Source organism: Aristolochia californica, unplaced genomic scaffold (genome assembly GCF_029961685.1).
Source record: "Aristolochia californica isolate CCGP_79_NKW_82.1479 unplaced genomic scaffold, dmAriCali1.0.hap1 SCAF_3, whole genome shotgun sequence".
NCBI classification, from domain to species: domain Eukaryota; kingdom Viridiplantae; phylum Streptophyta; class Magnoliopsida; order Piperales; family Aristolochiaceae; genus Aristolochia; species Aristolochia californica.
Genome location: NW_027181992.1, coordinates 46,920,693 through 46,934,583, shown reverse-complemented (window position 1 = coordinate 46,934,583; position 13,891 = coordinate 46,920,693). Strand labels below are relative to the sequence as shown.

Genomic DNA, 13,891 nt, shown 5'->3' with positions numbered 1-13,891 from the left:
TTAAATTCATAGCTTAATTAATTAAGTAAATTATTTTTTAATTGTTCAATAATAAAAATTGGATCATAATAATTGAATTATCAAACAATAAAATAATACTAAAATATTATAAACAATAATTAACAAAAATTATTTAAAAATAAATAATTATTAAATATTTATAAAAATATATTCATTAAAAATTTTAAAATATAATAAATTTATAATAAATAAATATTATCTGAAAATGAAATCTTAAAATATTTATGTTTTTAATAAATTAATAAAAAATTAAAAACTTCTCTCTGTTTTTCTCTCTTCCCTGCCTTCAATCTCTCTATTCCTCTCCTCTACTCCTCCCTCCCAAGTGGCTATCATCCTTCTACCCTTGCACCTGATGCCACCCCCTCCCCCCATGCACCACCTCACCTCACACGTGCTGCCACCCCATCCTCCCTTGCACAATGACCTCCCCTTACCCTTAGTAAGCTGCTATGATCGATTGGCCGAATCCCCACGAACACATTGTAGTACATAAAATTTTTATTAAAAAAGAAAAAAATGGAGGCACTAATCTAGGTCTGATGACAATGCTCCAACACAATAGCCAAAGTCTTAGATTCGGAAAGTTATTCATTTCTATAGCAATTTTTAGTTTTTATGCCCTTTGTATTTGTTAGGTCAAGCTAAGACCATTCAATATTCATCTTAAAAAGACAAATTGGAATTATTGTTCTAATTGCATGTTTGGATGATATTATTATATCTGGAGGTGATTGTGACGACATTGCAGAAGTAAACACATATATCATGCAACAATTCTAAACTAAAGATGGTATTTGTTTGTCGGAACATGTTTTACTCTTAGAAACATGTTTTTTTGGGAGCAAAGCCAGCTTAAACCCTATTGGAGCTCATAATGATTTGCATGATGAATCGATTTTGGTGTTAAAGATAAGTTACTCTATAGGCGACTGATTGGCAAGCTGATTTATGCCATTGTTGTGAGGGTTGAAATCTTGTCTTCGATGAGGGTAGTATATAGAATTCTAAAATATTTGAAAAGAACTCTAGGAAAAGGACTATTCTATAGAAAGAATGGTTATATATTAATTAGTTGTTTCTCAAATGCTGATTATGTAGAATCCAGAGTTAATAGAAGATCTATGAGTGGATATTGTACCTTTTGGGGTAGTAAATTAGTGAAGCAAGAAGTAAACAATTGTAGCAAAGTTCAGTCTAGAAGTTGATTATAAGGCCATGACCTCATACCACTGGTGAGATGATGTGATCAAATCATTACTCACCAAGTTTGGTTTCCTACTTCCCATGCCAAGGAAAAGAATGTGACAATCATCCTACCATTTATATTTCCAACAATTCAATGTGGTATGAGAAAACAAAATATACCAAGGATTTTATTAAAGATGCAACGATGAAAGGGATCATATCTCCACCACATGTTTGGTCACCAAGTTGGCTTGGAGGCTTCTTCACTAAAACTTTTTCTAAAGGTGTATTTGAAATTTTTTGTAACAAGTTAGGTTTATTTGATATATATACTCCACCTTGAGGGGGGAGTCTAAAAAAGTTAGAGAGCTTGGGTTAAAATTATAAGTCATGTCCTATTTTGTACTTGTTATGCTTGGATGTGTGGAGTGGGAAGCCCATGATATTAAGGCCAGAATTGTAATTGTTTTAAGCAAATGATGAAAGAATATAAAGGAGAGGAGAGACGGGTCTCATACCCAAATTCTTTCTCCCATGTACTTTCCTTCTCCTACTCCAACTCTTCCTCTTTATTCCTCTTTTTTCTTCCTTCTTCTTCACTGGGAACCCTAATTTCTTCCTCACCAGGATAGCTATTTTGACACAATAAACATCTCTTAATCAATTATTTGTTTTCTTCTTTAAGACACTTGATAAAAATGAAAGAGAATGTTTATACGTAAGAGTCATTGAGCTTTCTTAGAGGATTATTTTTTATATTAGATGTTGAATATCATATATATTAATTATTCGAATTTTTATCACAATATTTGCAAAGTTTATTGAAAACACTACCTAAAACCCAACTATATCTTGTTTTAAGACACCTGGTTGAAGATGGAAGCCAATGTTCATCATCTAGTCATGGAGGTAGCTTAGGGGGCGATTCATGGAACTCATTTTAAAATTTAGTATGGGTAAGTTTATAAATATAGTATTAAAATTTTATGGCAATATGTATAAAGCTGGATTGAGAAGCATCTAAAAATTCAACTAAATCTTTTGTTTTTGAGACAGCCGGTTGGAGACGAAAGCCAATGGGCATGAACGTATTCATGGAGGTGACCTAGAAAGTTATTTAAGGCGTTGAAAATGAAAGAGTTGCTTTTACTTAATAGTTTATTCCTGCGCTATTTCTATTTCGCGTGGACCTTCTTAAGTAAAGTTAGTATTATATTTTTTTGTAAAGTTGTAAATCCCTTTGAGGGTCTAGGCTGGTGTGTCTAGTGAGCTACTGAATAACCCTTATGTAAGTGTAAGCTTGTGTAGCCTATTTAGTTGTTGGAAAATCCTGCTATGGGTCTAGACTATATGCCTAGTTTGTTGTTGTTAATCTAAAAAAGGATGTGTTGCTGTAAATTGGTTGTTGTGGTCAATTGAGTGGCATAAGTCTCCGTATAGTCAACATTATAATTGGCCTTAGAGGTAATATGTTGTAGATGCATTAGAACAATCCAATCTTATTGGATCCTCAAGGTTGTAAAACATCTTGGGGGTGGACTAGCAACCCATAGAAGGACTGTGAACGACCAAAAAATATTGTGTGTACTTTGTATGTGATCGTTTCCACATGTACCTTGATATTTGTGTACAAAAGTAAATTGTAAAATTAGATTTTCAGACTGAGTTAAATGAAAGTATAGATACACACATATAGGGAGTAGACAAAAAGGAGGCGAATAAGGAGATAAAAATAACAAACCTATCCACCCCACCCTCTAGGTTTGTTCTTCACTAGACCTAACATAGGTGACCCTTTCACTTAAAACATTTCCTTTAAAGCAATTTAATGAGTTTTGTAATAGACTTGGTTGGAAATGAAAGAGTTTTCATTGCATGGTTCATGTATCTAACTTGGAAGGTAGATGGTGAGAATAGATTTGTAAATTTTGCTTGAATAATTCTATTAATATATTTAGCAATATAAAAAACTCTAACGATATTTACAAAGTCTATACGAGACGTGTCTTAAGATGAACCCGAATACTTGTTTCAATCCACCTGGCTAGGGATGACAAACATGGTTCATGCATAGAACCATTTGGCTAACTTGGAAGGTAATTAGTACAAAATTTTATAACGTTATTTACAATGTTAGTAAGAACGGGGACGGGTTTCTATCGGGTTTAAGGGGATGGGGCGAAGACGGGGTTACAAGTACGGTGATCAGGTCGGGTTCGGGTTAGATGAATCCGGTTTTTTTCGGAGGTTTCGGAGTCGGAGATCTCCCGTGCCCACCCTTGGCTAACATGGAAGGTTATTCATGAGATTCGATTTTGAGATTGGCATGAATAATTTCTTACAAGACATGCGCTGTGAGGAACCTTCACCCCCCGCGATTTTGGAAAATTTTCATAAACAATGGAGGATGAGGATCCCATGCTTAGGATTTCCATCACCAAGTCTCAAAGTTCTGCAAAGAAAAGTGAATATGTAGACACTAAAACATAGGAAAAAAGAATAAGGCTGAAAAGTACTGGTAAACACTGAAACAAAGACACTGCAAAGACTCATATTATGACTATTATGAGTCAACAAACAGAAAACAAGCAAACACATATAAACTCATAACATCGACACTGACTCGACTCCATGCAACAACACATAACTAGGCTGGATATCTTCGCCTTCTTCCTCAAGATCTGCAGATCCTATGCGCTTATTCCTGCAAAAACACATGAAAGAGACACGACCACTGGTAAGCATAAAGGACATGGCAGCTCTCTCAGAAACGTCTCCTCTTCTCGGGTGGAAGGAGACTCGGCTCCCCAACTGAAGGCGGCGGAGTGGTGTTTCCACGGTTAGTTCCAGGCGTGGATGATGAGGCAACAGAGCCTGGATCTGGCTGCACAATAAGTTGAATGTTCACCGGAGCGGAACCGCCTTCCTCCCTTCCTGCATTGACAACGCGCGGAGGTTGGTTTTCTTCCATGGTTGTCATCATCTCAGCCAAGCCCTCCTGCAAGCCGGTTTGCACACGCTGCACTAACAGTGATGCCTCTCTCTGTACTGAATCCACAAAATGATTTGCGTCTCTCTGAGCGCGCATCACTATCCGTGCAACCGCAGGGCGGTGATTTCGGGCGGCACTGGTGAGTCCTCCAGGGCCAACAGAAAGGAAACGCGGCGGCGGGAAAGGGTTGACCGGGGTAAAGTAGATCCCTGCATCAAGTGGCTGATGCAAGTAAGGTCCTTCCAAGGGTATCGCTGCGTTGGAAGGGAAAGGCCCGTTGGTGATGCCGACGAAGTCCATCACTGGCGGGCCAAGAGAAGCTCTCCCTCCCGCTCCAGCTCCTGCTCCTCCTCCCGCACCCGCTCCCACTCCTGCTCCCGCTCCCGCTCCCGTTCCTGCTCCTGTTCCCGCACCCGCTCCGTTAGTTGGATATGCGAAAGCACGCTGTCTGACTGGAGCATTGGGGCCGGACATCCTTCGAGGTGGCTGTCTGATCTCGGTCGTCGGGTTTCGCTGGGCCGAGGGACGGGGAGGGATCATCACGCGAGGAGGGTCTCTCTCAGGAGCCCTGGGGTTCTCGGGGCCGCGGCCGTAGATCGGAGTCACATTGTCGTACACAACGTTTCCCATACAGACCGGGCACTTACGTGGATGAAACCCTCCACCAGTCAGCCACTGGTAAATGCAGGGCCAGCAGAACAAGTGGCCGCACGGGGTGAGAACGGGATCAGCAGCCACCTCGAAGCAGATGTTGCAGTCGAAGAAGCCAGACCCGGTTCCGCCATTCTCATCGTCGCTCTTGTCTTCTGTGTCACCCGCTCGGGTATTTCCCACCGGGGGATTTCCAGCAGGGGAAGGAATGGGCTCATGGGTTTGGAGCAGGGCTGTCCTGCTTCGAGTATGGGGTCGGAACCTGCCGGTCTCTTGCGCAACACGAAGAGTTGAAGTGAGATCAGACTGCATGTTGCTTCTGCGCTGCCCTCTGCGACTTGACATCGCGGAGGAAGAGCAGAAGAAGATGATCCAAAGAGCAGCGAGGAAAACGAGGTTTGAGAACCCCTAGTTTTTCCACAGCCCAAACAGCAGAGGGGTCTTCCAGAGAGTGGATGCGCAGTGAAGAGATTCGGCTCCCCTCTCTGGCTTTTATAGGGGAAGAGAGAGGGGACGCGTGTGATAACCGGTTATCTGCCGTATTTGGGATGACAGAGAAGCAAGAGAGAGAAGGTCGAAGAGAGAGAGAAGATGCTGAAACTGTTGCCGCTTTTCCCAAATGGAAGCCACCCCTCGGACTCCAGGCAAATTATTAATAGAGATTTATTTAAACATTAGAAGATGTAAACAAGATGTAGCTATACACCTCTCAAGTATAGGATTGTTCTTTACATTATTACATGTTTTTTTGGTAGATACTCGTCTATGTCTATTTTAAAGCTTTATTAGAGCTTTATTTTCCGGTCATTGATCAAAATTTGGAAAGTACATTCTCGAAAACGAACGAATCTCCTCCGGTATTCTCCAGCTAATAGTCTACTAAGATAATTAAGTGGTTTCCACTTTTGTACCAAAAGAGAGCGTTACATACGGTGGTTTTTATGGCGACGGATACATCCAATAAAAATTTGTCGTTGAGGCTTTTGCATACGGGTGTCCATCTACTGTACTTGAGAACAAATTGACTCAAACGGAAAAAGACTGTACCACTGAACCGAACCAATGCGATTGGTCCCTTAAATAGGATACATGCATTAGAGATAAATGGTCCCGGTCAAAGGACCAACCAAAGGGTTTGAATATAGAGGTACACCTTTTTTTTTTAGAAAATCCTAACCGTTGATATACTTCATGTTGGTGGGATCCATTGAAGAATCCGCCAAGGGGGTGATATTTACAAAGTTTGTTGGAGACGCGTCTTAAAGTCTGAATCAAATTTTGTTTGGAAACACCTGTACGAGGATAGTCGTGCGTTAGTTGACTTATATGGACTTCACGGTATGTTAAACGGAAATGTTCTTGCTTGTAGAGCTACTCTATGTTAAACGGAAATGTTCTTGCTTGTAGAGCTACTCTATGTTAAACGGAAATGTTCTTGCTTGTAGAGCTATTGTATGTTAAACGGAAATGTTCTTGCTTGCAGAGCTACTGTATGTTAAACGGAAATGTTCTTGCTTGTAGAGCTACTGTATGTTAAACGAAAATGTTCTTGCTTGTAGAGCTACTGTATGTAATATAAATCAACTCATTCATATATTGATGACGAATGTTGGGAATCCACATTATCCAAGGTGATATTTCTTTTGCTAATGGAGGTGCCTCTACAATATCATATAAACAAGCTTATGAAGATTTGATTAAATAGAGAATACTATGAATATACATATCTTGAAAATTTGATGGTTGAAAGCATTAATAAGATTTGAAGCAATAGTTCACTAATAGCTTGAGACAAAGTATATAAATTAACTCATTCATATATTGATGACGAATGTTGGGAATCCACATTATCCAAGGTGATATTTCTTTTGCTAATGGAGGTGCCTCTACATAATTTTTTGTTAGTAATGTTTCTATTTATAAAGGCTTTGCTATAACATTTTCCATATTCAACTAAATGGGAGAAATTGGTAGATAATGGTGATGTTTTCAAAGTTTGCTAGAGTTGTGTTTAAGTTAGATCATACATGTGTTTTTAGACTCTTGAATGGAGATGAAAGATAATGATATCAAGTATCAAAACCATTTAATGAAATTTGATTTTAGAATTTTTAGTAATAATTTAATGAAAAGCTTTACTTGTATGAATATATATATATTTTTTTGGTTGTCCATGGACATAAAAGATTTGCCTATAATAAGTTGGAAGAGGTTTTCAAGAAGATATAATCTAATCTTAGTGAGATCGAAACTAGATGAGAACCAAATTTACATGTTATTATGTAGGTGTTTAAGTTAGCTTAGTGAGTGTTCCATGTGTTGGCCTAGTACACCTCTACAAATAATGAAATTAGTGAGTGGAAGCCTCCACACACCACTTAAGGCAATCAATAATTATTGGGAATATTGGTTTCAAGATCCCCATTGAGATAGTTTTTTATGATAACAAACATTCAAGTTACTAATGAAATACATTAATGTATGTTATGCAGAAGAAAAACATTTAAAAGAAAATTTCCTGTAGTAAATCCATTCGAGTGGCAAGAAAATACTTGAATGGCCCCATACATAAAAAGAAACAAGTAGTTCATGTAAAGAAGTACACCATTTGAAAGACCTAACAACACCGTTTGACCTAGCAAGAAAAAGAAGCAAACAACCAGCCCAAAGAGGCATGAAGAGTAAAAGAGTAGAGCCTATGGTGAAAATGAGTAAAATAAGTCAACCCCAAGGATGAAGTCGATCCCTTATTATAGTAGAAAGAAAAGAGGAGTTGATTATAAGATACGAAGAAGGAATTAGTCGATGACATTCTAAAAAACAGTCAACCACGTTTAGAAAAGTAGTCTACAACATGACATTCAAAGAAGAAAAGCCACCAACCACTAGAAAAATAGTCGACTATTTGAAGAAACAATGAAACAAATTAGTCGACCATATGAAGAAATTGTAGAAGAAAATCCATCAACCACAACTAGTAGAACTTGCTTGTAAAAGAAAAACAGTTGACTACATTTCTTCGTATAATAAATATGTGAAAACCAAAAAGGAATCGACCACATGGATAGGAAACTCCAACAGGTTGTAATCAATCCTCTGCCCTGACAACACCATTTGATCCCACTAGCAGGTTCAGACTGGAACCCAAGATTCCAAATTTTCAAAAGAAATTTAGGTATCTCTTAGGATTGCCTGGAAGTCCTCATTCTCAAATGCTTACAATGAGTTCCTATTTGCATCAAGTTTTGGGAAAAAGAAGATAAATGCAATTAGATTAATTGAAATGGATATGTTGGAGGAGCTACCTAACCTCAAGCAAATGATTATGGTGCAAGAAATGTTTGCATTTTCTTAATGGAAGGTTTACTCAGTGAGTGACATTGAAGTAGAGTACTTCTACTCAAACATGTGGGTAGAACACTTAATTAGATCTTGTGAATTAATTATTCATTCTCTCAGTCCACCCCGACCCATCACAATCATGGGAAAAGACATTACTGAATTGTTAGGAAAGGATCTTGGAGGAGAGCTCTTTCATCCCTACAACTACCATGAGAATACACTCAGACTCACAATGGTGAAGATAAATGAAGACATTTATGGATCAAGTCACCCCAATGATCCCAATATGATGACAATACATGATAAAATGTTGTCCTTAATTATTGCTTATGTAATTGGAAATAAATTAGCAAAGAAGATTAGCTTTGCAAACAACATTCTCATTTATTGCATCAAGCACAAACACAAGGTTGACTTGGGAGCATACATTGTTGATGCAATCTATGGATATCGGCTCAGAAAGGATATGAACTTAGTGCATGGATGGATCCTTATAACTGTGCTAAGGAGAGCACAAGTGTTCTTGGGGTTATCATCTCAAGAGTGGATGGAGTATGTTAGTCAAGTGACATGGAGAACAATTGTTGCTCATAGACCCACTTTTGATTCACAACCTACCAAGCTAGTTGAGTCAAGTAGCTGTAACAACATTGAAAGTGATGATGACACAGACAAAGATGTTTAAGAGATTCAACAAGATAAAGTAAAACCACTCCTACATGAAGTTGTTGTTGACTGAATGTTGACTCCCTTTTTTATTTTGATGATAACAAAACTTAATAGAGCTGACAATTGTAAATCTAGTATTTCAAATGTTGTTCCTTTAGGAAACATCAAATTTAAGGTCTAAAGTATTAAATAGATACAAGCCTCTCAAAGACTTCAAGTTTCATGGAATATCAAGAACTCTTGAAGAAGCACCATCAGAAGATGAAGAAAAGTAGAAGACTAGAGTTTTAGGAATTACTGAGAAATGTCAAAAACTCAATTTTATGTAAAAAGAGCACTCCCCTCCTTCCTAAATGCGAAAATCAACATCATCCAGTCATAATGGGCAGTTTTTTCAATGTTGGATAACATGTTATATCTGTTTAACTTGACTCAAACTTCAATGAATGCTTTCTTACACAAATGTCAAAGATCCCAAGTACTCCCAAGTGATGTATCAAAGTGCTAGTGTCATTAAGAGCAATGAAGAAGTATTTTCAGCTGGGTTACCTTTTTTACTTTATGTTTATTGAAGGGCTCGACTCCATATGGAGTTGACTCCTTTTTAAATAATGATGCAAATGTTTTTGTTTTATGCAAATTGTTACTCATAGACCAAGGTACTTAAAGGAATATTGAGCCTAAATTCTAAGAACGTGTTGTTCCATGTGTTAACCTAGTACACCTAATAAATTATGAATGTTGTGAGAAGAAGCCTCCGCACCACTTAAGGCAATCAATAATTACTCCTTTAGTAAGTTGGTGATTTCGCCAGAAAATAAGATATAGTTGTAAACTTCTAACAGTATGATTTATCGTTTAACTAAACGAGTTTACTTTTAAGTTATTCATCAGTATCACTTTTTGAGCGTTTATAGATCTATATTTCTAGTCTTCATTTTTTTATAAACAAAAAATGGATAGCTATAGCCAACGAGGTCCTTTATTGTATGCTAGCTAAAAGGTTTTTAATGTTAATTAAGTAGTTTCTACATCACCCCATATAAAGTGTTAAAAAAAAAATTCAGATCAGTGAAGCATCCAATAAAAGTTTGTTTCCAATGCCTTCGTATGCATGTGCTTCAATTGCATATGCCTCACACTCAAGTAAATGAAAAGTATCAATCGTGAGCAATGACATTTACAAGTTGGATTTTCCTATAAAAAGGTGCATTTCTAATAGGTATGGGAGTAGATGCCATTCAAGATATCACTCACAAACTTCTACTTGAAGTGTGCTAGTCTTTGTTGTTTCTGTAAATTGTAACCTGATATTTACAAATTTTGTTGGAGATGCATCTCTGCCTTATCTAGAATTTGTTATTCATAAGTAGATGAAAGGTGGCATTGTAGATTAATGGAGTTAAGTTAGGGTATGTAGTGTTTATTAAAGGGTGGGAAGTGAGTTTGAATTAAAAAATTTATGCCATTAGTTTAAGAGAATTTTATTAATATAATTTTTTTTCTCGTAGAAATAAAAATATTAAAAATTCCACAGATGTATGTATTAATTAATAAACCTCATATACACCTTAAGTACTATAAGAAGCATTCTATTGAGGTTCCTTTATAGAAGTGTTACCATAAAAATATTTATTCATAGTTTTTATAAATTTTTATTACCTTTTTATTTCAACATTTTATATATCTATTTAAATTCTCGAAATTGGATAGCCATAAAATTCTAGTCTAAATATTATCATTGTGCTTGTAGGAGTATCTTAATTAGTCATTACTTATTGGAGATAGCTATAAACTTCCAGTCTTAATTTCTATATATGCTTCTTTATTTTCCTAAGAATAATTTGTTAATCTTTAGATCCCCATTGAGATAATTTTTATGATAATAAACACTTAAGTTACTAAAGATATTATATATTAAGTACGTCTTGCAGCTCAAAAATGTCCCAGAAGAGATTTTTGGTAGCAAATGTTTTGACCAACCTGATCAAAGGACTCATACAAAAAGGATTAGAAAACAGCTCATGCCAAAAAATACATTGTCCAAATGCCCTTGCAACATTGTCTTGTAAGGTCCTAGAAGGATAACCCTATAGGGGGGGATGAATAGGCTTATCAATTTTCAATTTAATTTGACTTTTCTATCTAACCAACAATCATACAAGTAAAATTAGCAATAAACTCAATCATTCATCAATACTCCACAATTTTTATAGTAATTCAAAATCAAAATTTCAAATTCCTACTCCACTCTTAGAGAGCCTTTTTCCCTGGAGTTAAACTATCCTCTAATAATTAGTCAAACGACATCTATATCTAAAACCTACAAAGGGTATACAACACATAACCAACACTTGGGACTTACAATAATCAGCTACTAGGTAGAAACACATAGACCTAATTAACTCCCAATCAACTTATAGAAGTCTTGGTTGCTTTAGAAATGCAAAAGATAATAGCTTAGCTATTCAAGTATTTATCAATTTACAAATGCAAGAGAAACTTGTTTAGCTAGTTATTATAGGTAGATATTATAATTAAGTATATAAACCAGATTACACCCAATCTTAAGATGAATTTATAAGCAATTCAACAGTACTAATGGATGATATTTTAAAATTAAAACATTAAAAAGGAATACGACTAAGCTGGTTACGAAGGGAAGTTTTTTTAGTTAGGAAATTAATATGCAAATTAGAGCCTTAAATTATGTAAAACTCAGTTAGGAAACTTCCCGCAAACAAAAACCAAGTTTTCAAATCAAAACAAAAGTCTAAGCACCGAAATAATTAGCTTTGACTGAAACCTTTTGGAAAATCTCCTCTTTTTGTGCTCTTGAGAGGGCTAGAACTTGTAAAACATAATGAATACACATTGTAGTTTTGGTATCAATATAGGCAACAACACCTTAAATTTTGGGATGATTTTGATATAAATAGCGCGATTGCCAATGTTTAAAAAATGAGCCATTGTGAATTGGTAATGATACTTGTAGTATTCAAAAATAAACAATAGGAAATTTTTGGGTTCAAAAGTTATGAAAAAATATTCAATAAATCCAAATTTTTACTGATAAATATATTAGTTGGTTGCTCGTAAAATTTGAAGACCTACAACTTTTTAATTTGCCTTTAATTTTTTTTAAAAAAAATTCTACTTCTTGGGGTCGACTCTTATGTCTAGGGTTGACTCCTTTATGCTCCAACTGTTCTTTCTCAGGTTGGATCCTCCCCCATGTTTATGAACATAGGGTGGCAAGGGTGATTGAATTTTAAATTTTATGCAAATAGGTTATGAACATTTTATTCAATATGAAAACCATATTTTCTTCAAAGACATAAAAATATTCAAAATGTCATGGAAGCAAGTGGCTAATTAATAAGTTTAGCTTGATCATGAAGTTATTTCTTCTTAATAAGTAAGTGTCCCAAGTAACATTTCAATAAGGTTGCTTCATGGAGTTGTTAAAAAAAATACTTATACATAGTTTTTCTAAAGATGTATCACATTTTTCTCTAGAAGTTAATTAATAGATTTAGTTTAGGACAGGAAGTAGGGGATAGTCATAAACATCCGATCGTAAGATTATTGTTATACTATTTGTAGTAGTATCTTAATTAGCCATTACTTATTTGTATATATTTTTTACCACTGGTTGAATTGAATTTCTAAGTCACAGTTTCTAACATAAATATCAATATAAAAGGATGTTATCTTCAAAAACCGATTATGACTCTGTTTTAAGTTTTCTCTGATATTTATATATTTTTTATAGGAATAATCATTTTTCATTTTTATGTCAAAGTGCTTTACTTAAAACATGAAATGCCATGTTTTCTAACCTTTTTCTAACATTTAATATTTAGAAAAGAAACCGATGGGTCATTGCTTCTTCGAAGGAAAACAACAAGACATCGGGCTTAATTTGCTCAATAAGAGACATAAATTTCAATTAAGAAGAACAATTTTAAAACTTCATTTGAATGAGATTGTTGACATTTTATTGGGATGAAGTTACAACAATATTTATAGATTTAACAATATTTATAGATTTAAAAATCTTGATATGTGATCCTGAAGTGGTTTATGTCTTTATGGATTTATGGTCAAATTATGTCGTTGCTTTAGATAACCTGATTGGTATATTGGAATAGTGATCTCCCTGGTAGAATCTTGGATTTAACTTAAAAATGTATCTAATACTTATTAAAGAGTAATCAATGAGTTTAATTTTTAAAATTTCATTTGGCATTCACTATAGTTTTGTTAGTATTAAGAATTTATTAACATTCTTGGACATAAAGACGCTTGTTAGTAAGATGACAAGTTGTATTCAAGAACATATCTACTACTCTCTTGTCAATGATATTAGAACTTGACGATAATCAAAACACTAAATGCTTTGCTAAAAACCTTTAGTTTTATCGGTGTGTGGCTCCATTGACATGTTAACCAATTGTAGGCCAACCAAATTGTGCATTTAATGGTTAAAGAGATGCAATTTGAGTGTTATAAGTGTACCATTGAGATGTCCTGAGTCATCGTGTGTCGGTATAAGATGGAATCAAGCACCCACATGAATGGATGACCCTGCTGAGGTGCGGCACAAGCAATCCAATATACATCTTAACCCTTTTTTCTCATGTTTTAGGCTATGTTTGGAACACACAAAGTGGAGAGAAAAGAAAAGGAAGAGAAAGAGAAAAAGAGAAAGGAAATGGAAGAGAAATATAGTTTCTCTTTTTTGAATATACATAAAAATAGTAATATTTTAAAATTTTGATGATTAAAATTTTCTCTCAAGTTTCTATTTTTTTTCATCCTTCCCCATATTCCATCATTTGGTGAGAGAAACTTGATTATCTAAGCCAGAAGGTAATTTTCTCTCTTATATTCTTTTCTCTCAATGATTCTCTATTGTCAAACGAAAGAAAATACTTTTATCTCCTCTTTTATTTTATTTTATTTTATTTTATTTGGGCTCTTTGGAAGCTTCATGAGTTTTCATAATAGACTAATTCATGCAGT

The 13,891-nt window shown here is 35.3% G+C and overlaps 1 protein-coding gene across 1 annotated transcript; it reads right to left on the bottom strand.

Moving 5' to 3' along the window:
- Positions 1-3,720: 3,720 nt before the first annotated feature.
- LOC137960346 (uncharacterized) lies at positions 3,721-5,300 on the bottom strand. Its single transcript, XM_068807943.1, has one exon. The coding sequence runs from the start codon at positions 5,195-5,197 to the stop codon at positions 3,974-3,976; it is 1,224 nt and encodes a 407-aa protein (XP_068664044.1). The 5' UTR covers positions 5,198-5,300; the 3' UTR covers positions 3,721-3,973.
- Between the last annotated feature and the right edge of the window lie 8,591 nt (positions 5,301-13,891).